Here is a 15,435-nt window from a genome sequence, read left to right as displayed (position 1 = left end):
CCTGATATATAATCTAAACCCTAAAAACCACTAGAATAAACAGTACATTACATGGAAGTTCTTTGCTCATTAATATATAAGCTTTCCATTTCAGGATTCAGAAGAAAAACCATTATAGTATTTTTCTTTTCCGGAGTAAGAAACAGCCCTGTACATCACCATCTTGTTATCAAGAAATGCCTTTTGGGAAGCAGGGAGGAAACAAGTCAACTGAATGCACATATTTAATTTGGCTAGGTAAATTTCAACCTTTCTTGGCCTTACCCAGATATCGGCTTTGGTGGTGATGGCTTTCCCTCCATAAAGGTTGATCATTTCAGGAGCTCTGTATGACAGAGTTGTATACCTGGCAGTAAATGAGTGAAATGGAGTGGGGATATTTAACAACCAATAAAATTTTACAGCAAATATGTATATTGTTTCTCTATAAATAATACTTAAAAAAACTTTTAGGTCCAATAACACTACATAAACACTTTTTTTTTTGGTACCAGGGATCAAACTCAGGACCTTGCCCTTGCCAGGCAGGCACAGCACCACTGAGCTAAATCCCCAGCCCAACAATACTATTTTAAAAGCTCATAGAAAACACATCAGGATTTAAACAATACAAAGTACTATCTATAGGAATTTTTATTTAAAAAGTGTAATAGCATCTTCAATATATAAAATTTAATTTTCTTTATTATTATAAACCTTAAATAATGACAAGGTATTGGAATTTTTCTTCCATTTATATACAATAATTCAATTTGACTATAATCACCTTATCAAAATATTTTAATCTATTTCAAGTAAAATGCCTACCTTCCCTAAAAGTTTGTATGCTTACAAAGGAGTTTGTTCTTATAAATGCTAATACAATTCCTTACACAGTAGTAAATCACTGATTTTTTATAACTTTTTAAAAAAGTAATCTAGTTATAATTCTACCTATAACATTACATAAGATTACCTCTAACACTAACTGCTACCATAAGCTATTTGGAATTATGCACTGTAAATAAAAGTTTACTAATACAAAAACCTCAAATCCATTATGAACAGAACGTTTTAATGAAGCAGCGCTCCATCTTGTTGCAGAAATTATCAGAGTATGGATGGATATAATGAAGATTCATTCAGAGTGTTTATACATATTATTTTACAAGAAGTATCTCAAAATTCAACATGGTACTATCTTTTTCCAAATTAACACACTGGTGAGTCAGTCTGAATGACACAACTACGCAGTAACTGCCTAACAGCAAGATTTTTGTTCACTACTGTATTAAAAGTACCAAGAATAGTGCTGGCTCTGAATGAATGCTTGTTAATGAATAAATGGTTAGCTCCTCAACTGAACCACAGAGGACAAAAACTCCAAAATGAGCTCCTATTCATCACAAAATTTCAATCATCAGCAAAATTCAATTGAATCTTAATTATACTTCAAAATACAATAGCAAGAAATAAAATGCCTAGCAAGATAGATACTTGCTGAAATTCCATACCAGCCACTAAAAATCTCAACCAATAAGAAAAAATTTTAATTATAAGGATACATACATATCCAAAGAGTCCATTCAATATTTTGATATTCTTGTGTTCTTTAGGACATTTATATATTTACCAAGGTATTTGATTTTATGGAGTCTAACAATCATGACAGGCTAAGATTTCTGAGTAGTAATATGTAATCTAGAAATGCACTATATTATACAATATTAGCACCACTTGAACTATTTATAAATATTGCAGTACAAACAATAGCTTCTAGGGCAGTAATGGCAAACCTTTTAGAGACATCAGTGATACAAGCCACCTGTTGCGGCACGTGTGCCGTAAGTTCGCTACCACTGTTCTAGGTCATCTTAAGAATTTGTGAGCAAGTGATTAAAGGCAATTTAGAAAAGGCAACTACTTAAAAATTGCTATACTATTGTGTCATTTTATTAAGGTAATCTAAGACAAGTAACTTCATTTTCTAGAACTAAAAAACAGTAAATTTAGAAAAAGATCTTCAAAGGAACTCTAGCAACCATAAAAAGTACAGGATTAAGAAAACATAAAGCATACATGATATATTCCACCAGAAAGCTTCCCAATATACCATTACAAAGTAATAGTGAATTGATACAGTCTTAACATTTTGGTTTTTTATATAGTATTCAATGCATATAAGTCAATCTTCAACATTACATAAGAAGCACATGATTTCAAATATCTTAATTTTTTTCTTTAAAAGTACAAATGGAATAGTATTAAAAACAAAGACATTCAGCTGAACTCAATAATCACTTAAAGTTCTCTGTAAATGATTTAGCTAATCACTACAGCTTATTTTATAGGTTTCTTCACAAATTTGTTAACGATGTATATGTAAACTCTGCATTATAAAATACATCTCCTACTGTCTATTCAGACATAAATTAATCAATCATGGCACAGAAACATTCTAAAGAAATTTATAAATGGAGTATCTACAATTTGTACTGTATTAACATAGCTGGTCACAGACTCAACCAAAATTTCCATGAAACATGATGAAATAAAGATACTTACTTTTTAATTTCTTCTTCTACTACATTAACTCCATCTTTTTGAGGATTAAGAAATTTATTAGTGGCACTGCCAAAGTCACAAAGTACATAATTTCCACTGTCATTTAACAAAATATTTTCTACCTTAAGAAGAGAAAAAAATCAATAATTAGTATTTTCAAGGCGAAAATAACCTTTTTCAATCTTTTTATACTGGAGACTCTGAGCATTAATATATATGTATATGTATTTATAAACACGGGGTATCCCAAATAATAAGAACAAAATGAAGCAAAAATATACTTTACTATGTCCACTCCATCTCTAAAATGACAAAGTTGCTTCTCCCACCCCAGGATAATTTATGCAGTGATCGAAAAACCCTGAATCTTCTCTAGAACTGCCTTTATGAAGTAGAATGACTAGCAGACAGAATTAAGCTCCTTTCTTTTACTATTTCTCGATTTTCTTTTCTCATACTTCAAGCTTACCTATAGACAAACAAGTAGTTTTAAAAAACAAAAAAAACAATCACCTCTGAGTAATTCCTATAGGTTAGTATCCCTTATCCAAAATGTCTGGGCCAGAGGTATCTCAGGTCTTAGATTTCTCTTTTAGAGTATTGCATATAAATGCACAATGAGATATCTTACAGAAGAACTCAGGTCTAAGAACAAAATTCATTTATGTTTCATTTATGCTTTATACATATAGTCTAATGATTTTTATTCAATAATTATAGTGCACCTACGCTGTGCCTTGAAATGTTATACATGGCCAAGTGTAGAATTTTCAGCTTGTGGCATCATGTCAGCACTAAAAAAATTTCGGATTTTAGCACATTTTAAACTTTAGATTTTCTGATTAGGGACGTTCATAGTATCACTTTTATTTAAAACACTACATTGAAATAGAAAAATATGACTATGTCTTAACTTAGAGTTCAAAATTACAGTAGCTAAAATAAACGAATTATGTTGACAGTTTTTTGAACTCTAGACTATGGTTAAGTAGCCCAGTTTGCTACTTAGAAGCATGTGTAATCTTGGATAATTTGTCTAACCACCCTTGTAGCTCAGAAGTTTTCTTATCACTAAAATGGGAAAGATAATATCTAGCTTATGGGATTCTTATGAAAATTAAATGTGTTAAAATATGTGTTTGGAACACTGTCTAGAATACAGTAAGCACCCATAAAAGATTTTCACTTATCTTTTATTTTTATGAAACAGTTTGGATGAATAATTCATTTCTTTCCATTCTGTCAAAATTCTCATATTAAAGTTTCTTTATAATCTTCCTTTATACATTAGTTTATCATTTTGTTTCTATATTTCATTTTAGTCAACTTTTTAAAAGATTCATACAAAATAAAGATTCATACAAGAAATCTACTTAAGACAAATGTATATTTGCATAAATTTACAATGTAAAAAGAATGAAGCATATGAAATACAGATTACAAGAAACTATGCATTTTAATGTCTCTTCTGAATTTTAAATCAAGGAGACTTAGCTGAAAATATCAACTTTGTATGCAAAAAGTTAATGACCTGTAACAAACAGAACAAGAAAATCATAGCAAATTATCAGAGGAAATATAAAAATTACATATTCCAAAGAATTGAGATGAGCTATACTATTTACCCAAATTAAAGGACAGAAGTCTGAAGTCACGTATTTCAATACTGCCTTGACTTATCTATTACTATAGGTTTCTCCTTGGAGGATGCTTTCATGAGTAACAAACCACATATTAAGAGATACCTTCTTTTTAAAGAACATTTTATAATCACCTTTCATAAACTTTTGTATAATCAGTAGGACTCATTCATTCATTCATTAAACAGTTAATGAGACTCTGCTATATACCTGGCACTGTTCTAACTGCTTGGATATAGCACTAAACAAGGAAAAAAATAAAATCCCTTCCCTTGTGGAATTTATATTCTAATAGAAACAGGCAGACAATAAACTACAGGCATCATACATAAGCAAATTATACAACATTTTTGCTAATTATTCATGAAAGAACAGATATGCAGTAGGAACGTTAAGATTTGAATTTAAAATAACGTGGTCTCAGTGAACACACTGAGGGGTAAGTCTGAGCAGACTTGGATGTGGGGAGAGGGTAACTGTGGGATATTTATGGAGTATGAAGCATGTCAGAAGGCAGGCATGGTGGCGCACTCCTGTAATCTCAGGACTGGGGAGACTAAAGCAAGAGGGCTGCTGCGAGTCTGAGGCCAGCCTGGCCACACAGTGAGTTCAAGGCCAGTGCAAAGTACGTAACAAGACTGATCTTAAAAAAATAAAACAAAACAAACTAATGAAAAAGCACTTCGGGAAGAATGGTTTGATTTTTGCTTTTCATTTTTTTCTTTTTGCTATTTTTTTCCTCTCTTTTGCAATGCTGAGGATCAAATCCAAGGCCTTATACACCTTAACAAGCATGCTACCACTGAGCCATACCTCCAACCCAGGAAGAGCGATTTTTTTTTTTTTTCCAAATCTTTGTGTTTGTGGACATGAAAGCAGATACTTATATTCCTAAATGGTATCTCTAACAATGATACCGAGAACATTCAATTTCCTTTGAGGATTTTCTCCATTGTAACATTAGGTACCAAATATAAAGGTTAAGAGCCCATAAGATGGTAAAATGAAGTGAGTGTAAAATAACTACTATCAAAGTAGAGTAAATCACAGAAAACTGTGGTAAATTATAAATGGAAAAGAGACTCATTTATACTTTCTTTCAGTATCTCTTGAGAATACCCTGATTGCTTAATAAAGACTCAAGAATAGGAAGAATGCTACACTGTAAAGAATAATGTGGAGGGACACTCAACATGTTTCACTGACATTCACATTTTTGTTCAAATGAAACCTTTTAAAGAAGCTTACTACACAAAGCAGAGATGCACAATAAGGCCACCAAATCCATCTCTATACCATGGTAAAAATCCTAAGGATCAAACAAGTTCACATCTATAGTTGGATCAGAACATTACCTCAGGAAATCCAGAAGGAGACAGAAAAATGAATCTCAATGCTAGTAATCATACCTCGTTTAGGGCCAAGGATGTATCTCCATAATAGAGCGCTTGGCTAGCAAACACAAGGGCCTGGGTTCAATCCCCAGTACGAAAGAGGGAAAAGCTACTTTAGCTAAGGGCAGCCAAGAACTTTTTAATTCCAAAGTCCACAACAGATGACTCTATTCATAAGTATTGTAAAGTCCTTACCTTCAGATCCCGGTGAATGATTGGAGTCTTACACTGATGCAACCTTGCAACAGCTTCACAGGTATCACAGAATATTTGTAGCACTTCTGGTTCTGTAAAACCTGTCTGCAGCTTCTTATTCATCTGATTCACTACCTGCCCAGCTAAACAAAAAGTATTTTTGAAAGGATATATTTTTAATAAATGAAGTCTCCCACAAACAAAAAACATTTAAAAAATGCTTCATGGTCTCAGGTTATAAGAAATTGGCTTTTTCACAATTCTCATGTAAAGAGGCTTTACAGTGATTCAAGATAAACATTTTACATCAGGCTGGCCTTGTACTATGTAGCCCAGGGTCAAAGCCACAGTGATCCTCCTGCCTCAGCCTCCAAAGTGCTGAGATTACAGGCATGTGCCACCATGACCAGCTCAATATTGGCCATTTTTAAATTTCTGACATTTCATTTCTTTCTTACAATTGATGGCATGTTAGATGTAAAGCAACAGTTATTCAACACTGTACTATTTATTGGGTAAACAGAAGTAAACAAAATAAGGTTTCTATTTTCATTTTACAGTTTAAAGGTAAGAACAATCATACAAATACATAATCATAATTATAATAACTGTCAAGACACCTTAATATAGAAAATATGAATTAAATTGGTGAGGAAGAGTGGATAGGAAAAGATAACAGATCAAGCTTGACTTTATAAGTATTATTTATGTTGAGACTGAAAGATAATTAGGAATTAATAAGGCAGAACTTTGGAAGCATGCTACACTAGTGATAGCAGTATGTACAAACACCTCTGTTTTGGGAAAGAGTTTGATGACTATGTATAATTTTTAAAAAGCCAATGCTGATATGATCTAGAAAACAGAGAAAATGAGGTGAGATGAAACTGATAAGGTAGAAAGGGATTAGCCATGTATTGTATTTTATTCTGAGAAGAGACCCAAAAGAAATTTCTGACCTTATCTTTTAAAAGATCCCCTTGATTATGGGATAGAGAAATCAAAGTATGAAAGTAGAGAGAAGTGATAAAATACTAATGCTACCAACCAGGTAAGAAATAACAGGCCAGAGCCAGGCATGGTTTTGCATCCCTGTAATGCCAGCACTTGAGAGGCTGAGGCAGCAGGATCATTGAGTTCAAGGCCAACCTAAATTACAAAGTGAGACTCTGTCTCAAAAAAACAAGAACAGAAAAGAAAAACAGGCCAGAGGAATTTACTAGAATCAAATAGCCACACATACACCACTGACCTGAGAAGATTATTAACATTGATCTAAACCTGCTATTTTAGAACCTGTAAGAAGGTACACACATACTTGTTCCTTTTATTTCTAAAGAGATTCTAAAATATTTCTTCCTTAGAATTTGAAAGAAAAAAAGAAAAAAAAACCCACTAAATTTAACCTATGAATCCTTGCCTTTCAGAAAACTTAGGGATAACTTGCTTAGGTAAACTCAGAAGGCTGAGAAGCAAATTACCAGGTAGCAAGCAACATCCTCTATTCCCTTGTTTGGAACACTTCAAGTCGTGAATTGACAGAGACATAAGGTGTACACACTTTACAGAAGATGTAAACATCGGATTCCTGAAAGTATGAAAGGATATACTAGCTACACAACACATTCTATTTTCTGTACAATTTTATCCCCACATAATTAAAACTAATGTACCTTAAAACACACACACACATACAACATGCACGTATTCACACTCTCTATACCTATACACAACATATAATACATATATAAGAACATTTATATATGTGTGTGTGTGTTTCATGTAGCATGATGTTTCTGAGGTTAAGCTACACGGTAGTGTACATAAGTCTTAGCCAGAGTAATCAGGCAAGAGAAATAAAGGGAATACAAATTGGAACAGAGGAAAGCAAACTGTCACTGTCTGCACATGAAATGATCTTATATATAGAAAATTCCCAAGATTCCAACAAAAAAACTATTAAAATACATGAATCCAGTAAAGTTGCAGAATATAAAAGTCAGTAGTGTTGCTATACATAGGGAACTATCTGTAACAGAAATACAGAAAGCAATATTATTTAGAATAGGTATGAAAAAAAATAATAAAACACCTAGAAATAAATTTAACCAAAGAGGTAAAAGAATCGCTAGGATAAAAACTATAAAATATGGATGAAAGAAACTGAAAAGGACACAAAAAAAGTAGATATCCCATATTCCTAGACTAGAAGGATCAATACTGTTAAAATGTCCTTTCTACCCAAAGCAATCTATGGACTTGATTCAATCCCTATCAAAATATCAATGTCATACTTAAAAGAACTACAAAAAAATTGTAAAATTTTTATGGAACAACAACAGCAAAAGCTAAATAGCCAGAGCGATCTTGAGTAAACGGAATGAGCCAGAAGGCATTGACAGAATCTGACTTCAAAATATACTGCAAAGCTATAGAATCAAAACAGCATGGTAAATTGCCAATAAAAATACACACAGAGACCAATAAAATAGAATAGACAACCTAGACATAAATTCATCCTTGGGTATTCATAGCCAGAATGAAACTCAACCCCTCTCACTACTTATAAAAATCAGTTCAGAATGGATTAAAGACTAAAATGTTAAACCTGAAACAATGAAAGTACTGAACATAGGAAAGTACTAAAACATAGGAAAATGCTTCCAGGCATTTGAACAGGCAAGGATTTCTTGGAAGAGAACTCAAAAGCATGGGAAAAAAAGAGCCAACATAAACAAACAAGACACCTCAAGCTAGAAACACTTCTGAAGAATAAAAGAAACAATCGAAAGAGTGAAGTGACATATAGGATGGGAGAAAAGATTTACAAATTATACATCTGACAAGGAGTTAATATTCAGAATACATAAAGAACTCCAAAAACTCAATACTAAACAAACAAAAGAGTAACCTAATTTTAAAATGGGTAATAGATCTAAATAGACATTTTTCAAAAGAAGACAGGCAAATGGGCAATAGGTATATGAAAATATGTTCAACATGACTAAAATGCAAATCAAACTTACAATGAGATTATCACTGCACTCTAGTAAGGCTATCATCAAAAGGACAAAAAGGACAAGTGTCGGTGAGGACGTGGAGAAAAAGGAAAACTTTCTCACTGTTGGTGGGAATATACCTTATTATGGCCAATGGAGGTTTTTCAAAAATTAAAATAGAGCTACCAGCCAGACATGGTGGCACATACTAAAAAATCCCAGATATTTGGGAGGCTGAAGCAGGAAGATGACAAGTTTATGGCCAGCCTGGGCAATTCAGAGACCCTGTCTCAAAATAAGGGCTTGTGGATATAGCTCAGTGATAGAATGCCCAAATATCACCTGTACCACTGAATGGATGGATGGATGGATGGATGAATGAATGAAAAGGCTACTGAAGCTCAGCCATGCTTGGATTTAAATCCCACCACAAAGACATAAAAAAAATAAAAATAAATAAAACTACCACATCATCCTGCAATCCCATTCCTAGGTACAGATTCAAAATAAATAAAATCAGTCACGTCAAAGAGACATGTGTCTCTATGTTTACTGTACCACTATTCACAACAGCCAAGTCTTGGGAAAAACGCAAGTGTCCATCAACTGATGAATGAAGAAAATGTGGCATATGTACACAATGGAATACCATTCAGCCACATAAAAATAATGGAATATCATCATTTGTCACAACATGGAGGGAGAACTGGAGATCATTATGTTAAGTGAAATAGGCCAGCCATAGAAAGACAGTACCAGATGATCTAACTCACGTGAAATCTAAAAAAGTTGATCTCATGGAAGTTGAGACCCAAATGGTGGTTAACTAGAGGCTGGAAAGAATATGGGGAAGGGGAGGTAAGAATGATTAATGTATAATGAGCTGCAGTTAAATAGAAGGACGAGGTGGTGGCATGCTACTCCACAGTAGGGTGACTATAGATGGCAACTACTGCATGTACTGTATATTTCAAAGAGCTAAAAGGATTTGGATGTTTTCACCTGAAAAAACTAATGAATGTCTGAGAAAACAGATACGTGAAATGTGATTACACAATACGTATCAAACATTACATAGAACCCCACTAATATGTACAATTTTTGTATGTATCAGTTTTTTTAATTTTTTAATTAAAAAAGTTACAAGAAGTCAAGAACTATTAGTGAACACTAATCCAATTAATAACACCATATATGCTCAATTTTAGGAAAATGATAGAGGAAAAAAAAATATCTCTCTCCTAAAAATAACTGTAGTGCTTTGTAATAGAGAGGATGAGCTATAAAAAGAAATATTTATCTTTCAATATTATATATGGAAATAAGCTATGAATACATCACAATAAACATTATAAGATTGACATTTTTCTTCACCCTTTCCTCCTAACAAGATTGGTATGAATGATATGATATTTTCTCTACCACTATCACCACTGTCATATCTTCCTCTAACCTCAGGAAACTGCAAGAATTCCTGGAATTGTAACTAATTATCAAAATTGACTTGTGAGAATCTAAATATAAACCAGAGCTCCCTAAAATCCAACTTGTCAAACACAGCCTGATTTTTAAAATAAATAAGTTTGTAGAAAATTGGTTCATTGTCCCCTTCTGACACATGAAGTTTTTAGAGTCAGAGATGACTTTTATGATATATAACCATGCCATACAAGTAAATACTTTTCTTCAAATATCACATTAGATCTAAATCAAATGTGGTTTTCTCTCTTGTGATATTTACAAATGAATCTCAAAAGACTACATAACACAAGTTTATTAAGATTATAGATCAAAGTGTACCCTCTGAATTTGTAAAATTGAATAATTTATAATAAAATGATATACTGCCTGAAAATTCTTAAAACACTAATATTGACATATCAAGGTCTTCTCAGTGAGATTATACAAGAATCGAATACAGAATGGGAATGTAGCTCAGTGGCAAAGCAGACATCCAGCATCACCAAAACAAAACCAAAAAATTCGTAACTATAGAGAAAGCAAGAAATGTAACTTACCTGTTTAGATTTCCTGTTTTCAACCTAACAGTACTGTGTTAATTTTCCATTTACATGCTCATATCATTATAGTAGCCACTATGTCTAGGTTTTAAATAACTTTTAAACACTATTCCTAATTAACTGAAACTGTAGTAATAATCGCCCAAAATAAGGCTAACAGCTGCCCTAGGAGAAACCAAAACACTTTGTAACCTATTTTAAGAGAAAGTATTTTAGTATAATACAATTACAGACAGGTACTTACCTCGACAATATTCCATTAAAATAAGCACTTCCCATACATTATCACTAATTGAATTAACAGCACAGTCTAAATAACCCACGATGTTTTTGTGACCAGATAGCTCTTTCTGTAAAAAAAGAAATAAAATTTTTTAACTGAAAAATATATATTTTAAACCTAAATCAGTAGCAACAATTTGAAACCTAAATTAATGTATTTTTAAAAGAATTAGGCATGAATACGGAATCTGACATATTTCAACTAGTCAAAGGCTTCAATGGTTTCAATAAAAAGTTTATCTGCATATGAATGTTACTGTCTTATTTTTTAACATTTTTCGGTGAGCTTTCTAATCAAAAAATATGTTTTTAAATTTAACTGGGAAAATGGTTCACTCAAAAGTCTTCCAAAGCAAATGTAGTTAGACGGTTCTAACACTCAAAAATAAAATACTAAAACTTTTATATTTACTTGTATCATTTGGGGTTTTATTTTGTTTTGTTCCTTTTTGGTACCAGGAATCAAACTCTGGACCTTGCATTTACAAGGCAGGAGCAGCACCACTGAACTATATTCCCAGCCCTGTTTGGGTTTTTTGAGACGAGTCTCGCTATGTAGTTCAGGCTGGCCTTGAATTCACTATGTAATCCAAGCTGGCCTCGAACTCATGGTAATCTTCCTGCCTCAGCATCCCAAGTACTGGTTATATGTATCTTAAAAGGAATTAAGAACTAATATTAATGAAGTAACAATTTTACTCTTATTTTTTCCCTGAAATATATTGTAATTTTTTGTAGCCATTTCATGGATTTATGGATACATGTACTTTTTACCTAAAAATCAACTAGTGCTAAAAAAAATTTGTGAAAGAAAACCATATATAACATCAATAATAAGAGTGCAAGGAAATAAGTGGCAAACCTGAAATTTTTGTTCCTAGATAGAAGTTTACAAATAGGGCTAGGTTGGGTTCAGTGGTGCACACCTGTAACCTCAGGTAATTCAGGATGCTGAAGCAAGAGGATCATAGGTTTGAGGCCAGCCTAGGCAACTTAAAAAGACCCTGTCTCAATATAAAAAATTAAAGGGCTGGGATATAACTCAATGGTAGAGTGCTTGCCTAGTATTCTCAAGGCCCTGGGTTCAATTCCTCAGCAGAGCAGAGCACAGCACAGCACAGCACAGCACAGCACAGCAAGGGAAAAAAATCTAAGCAGATCTACTTGGAAATTGAATACTATCTATTTTTAATGAATTTACAATCACTATCATTAATAAATCTAAATATAACTGTGCTATGCAATTTGAGATAAGGGTTAATGATCACTGAACACGTGAAGAGCTTATAAATAAGTAATACATAGTGGGAGCTGGGTCATCAAAAATACTTGGAAGACCATCACTGTAAACAGCTACTCTCCTCCTAAAATATCTTGTTCAAAAGCATAGAATTTGGGTGCTACTGAGGCTGACTATATTTCACACGCCTCAAAATTAATTACACAAATTGTTTTGAAAGGAAGAATTATGGCACAATATACACTGAGATCCAGTTAGAGAACTTATGTAAGCTTCACCATTATGTTGGGGGAAATCTTTTTCACCACTTTGGCTAATATATTACCTTTAAAAGCCCAAAAGCCTAATCACCTCTAACCTACCTAACAAGGACAATAAAAGACAAATTCTGAAAAGTCATATTGTTTAAATGTATTTATCTTCAAACAAAAGTCATGTTGCTAAAGAAGCTGATACAAAGTAAAAAATTACTGTCAGTAGTTGGATAAGTAGGTCTGCTGACATTCACAGTCAGTACTGGCAAATATGAGGAAAAATATATTACGGGCAAGAAAATAAAATGCACTAGTTACTGTGAAAAGGTTCGGTAGTTCCTCAGAAAGTTAAACATAATATCCCCACAGGATCTACCAATTGCACTCCTAGGTATATACCCAAAGAACTAAACCAGGTACTCAAACAAACGCAGGTACACACATTCATAGTAGCATTATTCACACAATAGCCAAAACAGAAATAGCCCAAATGTTCATCACATAGCTAAAAATCAGAATATTCACAATGAAATATTATTCACACATTTAAAAAGAACAGCATACTTATATACTCTAGTACGTAAGAGAAGTGTAGCTTCACCTCAAAAATCATGCTACATGAAAGCACAGATCGTACATTGTACAACTCCGTTTATAAGAAAAAGTTTTGGAACTAGATAGAGGTGGTGGTTGTACAGCACTGCAAACATACTACTGAATTGTTCACATTAAAAGTTTTATACGAATTTTACCTCAATAAGACAAAAACTCTGTGTGTGTGTGTGTGTGTTTGTGTGTGTGTGTGTTATATAAAAGCAATTGAGGGGCCGGGGATTTAGCTCAATGGTGCCACCGCCTGCCTCACAAGCGCAAGTTTGATCCCTAGTACCAAAAAATAAAAAGCAATTGATCCACAATGGAAAATAAGGAAAAGTAAGAACAAGTCATCCAGAGGACTAAGAACAAACAACACTAATATGAAATTTTTTATTTTATAAGTTATTTTAACTGTTTATTAACTCAGAGTCACTAAAGTCTTTAATGACCATTATATTTTACTTTTCATAATATTTAAATTTTCCCTTGCTTAAAAACACCTCACCATAAATTACAGAGTTTACAAGAAAAACCTTACAGTATGATTTTTAAAATGAAGAGTAAAACAACTTTTTTTTGTGAGTCTGAATACATACTGTGAATCCATAAAATACACACGGGAATGGTAAACACCAAATTCAGGACAGTAGTTTCTTTTTGGATGAGGAAACAGTACAGTACAGGCCAACAGTTGGGGAAGAATACAGAGAAGGTTTCAACAATACCTGTCAGGTTTTATTTCTTAAGGTGCATGATGGATAAACTTGATATTTATTAGATAATTCTTTATGTTTTTCTATCCTTAAAATATTCGATAATTAGAATGCCTCCAAGAAAAGAAAAAGAATCCTGGCATGGTGGTACATGCCCATAATCCCAGCAATTTCAGAGACTCAGGCAGAAGAAACACAAGTTGGAGCTCAGCCTGGACATTTAGTAACTTAGTGAGATCCTGTCTCAAAATAAGTTTGGGTTATAACACTGAACAAAGGTCCTTTGGGTTCAATCTCCAGTACCACACACACACAAAAAAAGAATAGTAGCTTGCCTGTTGCCTGTTGACCCTACAATAGGGAAGGCAGAAAGAGGAGGGAAACAATGGGGCGGTACTTCACGTTAAGTATGGCTATAAGAAATGAAGTACGGGGCTGGGGATTTAGCTCAGTGGTTTTGCTGCCTGCTGCACAAGCGCAAGGACCCGAGTTCGATCCCCAGTACCAAAAAAAAAAAAAGAAGAAATGAAGTACATATTTCCAGACAATTTTCCAGTTTAACAAACTTCAAAGGTTTTCTAAATGTGTATAAGCCAATACGCAATTTGCCTAAAAATATTACTCTTCACTTACCATAATTGTAATTTCCCTTTTACAAATGTTGAGGTCTGGCATGTTATTGACATACATTCGCTTCAATGCACATCGGATTCCACCATGAGTTCTCACGAGGAAAACTGTGGAGAATCCACCTAGAACAAGTACAAATTAATTAAAAATAATAAAACTATTATCAAAATCGTGTAATATCATAATCTGGAGCTTAATATCAGAGGAAAATAAACAAGGACTGTATTCAGACAAAAGTACAGAAAGCAGCTAATCAGTTGAAAGCCAAACACTGGCTTCCTGGGTCAATCACAAAGTAGAACTTACAGGATAACACATTTCTCAAATGAGTATGCTTCCCTGTAAAGGCCAATATACTAAAATTTCACTTTTTGTACAGGAATTACTTGTTATATAGTACATAAAAAATATTATTACATTACCTACCCTTCTGATTCTCCCTTCTCTGAGGACAAAAACGCTTATTTAATATGAGACATCACTGAGCTCCAATGGCTAGATTTCTCCCTCAGATCAAGGAGATGAATCAGCATTGTGCTGAGCCAATCTTGGGAATCTCATTTCCCCTTACATTAACAGATTTACAACTGAGTACATGACTAGTTCTGGCTACTGTGACAAAAGGTGAAGTCTACTGGGACTGCAGGTAAAGATTTTCCACCTAGAAAAAAAGATGGAACAACTAAGACCTTTTTCTTCCTTCCTGCTTCTGGATTTTGTTGTGTAAGAATTTTTTGATGCTCAGACATACTGCAGCCAATCTAAAGATATGCTGAGCAGAAAGAAAATGATCCAGAACACTGAGAGTTGAGCTGATGAACAGGCACCCTCCCTCCAGAACTCACACATGTAAATATGTCCATTATTTAAGCCCTATATTTGGATATTCTGTTAACTGAACCTGAGAGAGCACCTTATCTGAAGTA

General features: G+C 33.4%; 2 protein-coding genes across 3 annotated transcripts in view; one reads left to right on the top strand and one right to left on the bottom strand.

Moving 5' to 3' along the window:
* Paqr3 (progestin and adipoQ receptor family member 3) overlaps positions 1-15,435 on the top strand; it is a 183,184-nt gene that overhangs the window by 89,670 nt on the left and 78,079 nt on the right. The gene's annotated exons all lie outside the window — the stretch shown is intronic.
* The window catches only part of Bmp2k (BMP2 inducible kinase), a 126,851-nt gene that overhangs the window by 65,765 nt on the left and 45,651 nt on the right, over positions 1-15,435 (bottom strand). For both annotated transcript variants that reach the window (XM_004848007.4, XM_004848008.4), the window contains exons 2-6: positions 14,513-14,631; positions 11,038-11,143; positions 5,774-5,916; positions 2,545-2,666; positions 265-346 (exon numbers count right to left, since the gene is read on the bottom strand). In XM_004848007.4, coding sequence (XP_004848064.1) covers positions 265-346; positions 2,545-2,666; positions 5,774-5,916; positions 11,038-11,143; positions 14,513-14,631 — 572 coding nt within the window. The remainder of the gene's footprint in view (positions 1-264; positions 347-2,544; positions 2,667-5,773; positions 5,917-11,037; positions 11,144-14,512; positions 14,632-15,435) is intronic.

This window comes from Heterocephalus glaber, unplaced genomic scaffold (assembly GCF_053883595.1).
Source record: "Heterocephalus glaber isolate CG9 unplaced genomic scaffold, H.glaber_assembly_v1.0 deba00001454, whole genome shotgun sequence".
In the NCBI taxonomy this organism is placed as follows: Eukaryota; Metazoa; Chordata; class Mammalia; order Rodentia; family Bathyergidae; genus Heterocephalus; species Heterocephalus glaber.
Note: the sequence above shows the minus strand (reverse complement) of the source record. Positions and strands in the feature narration are given on the sequence as shown.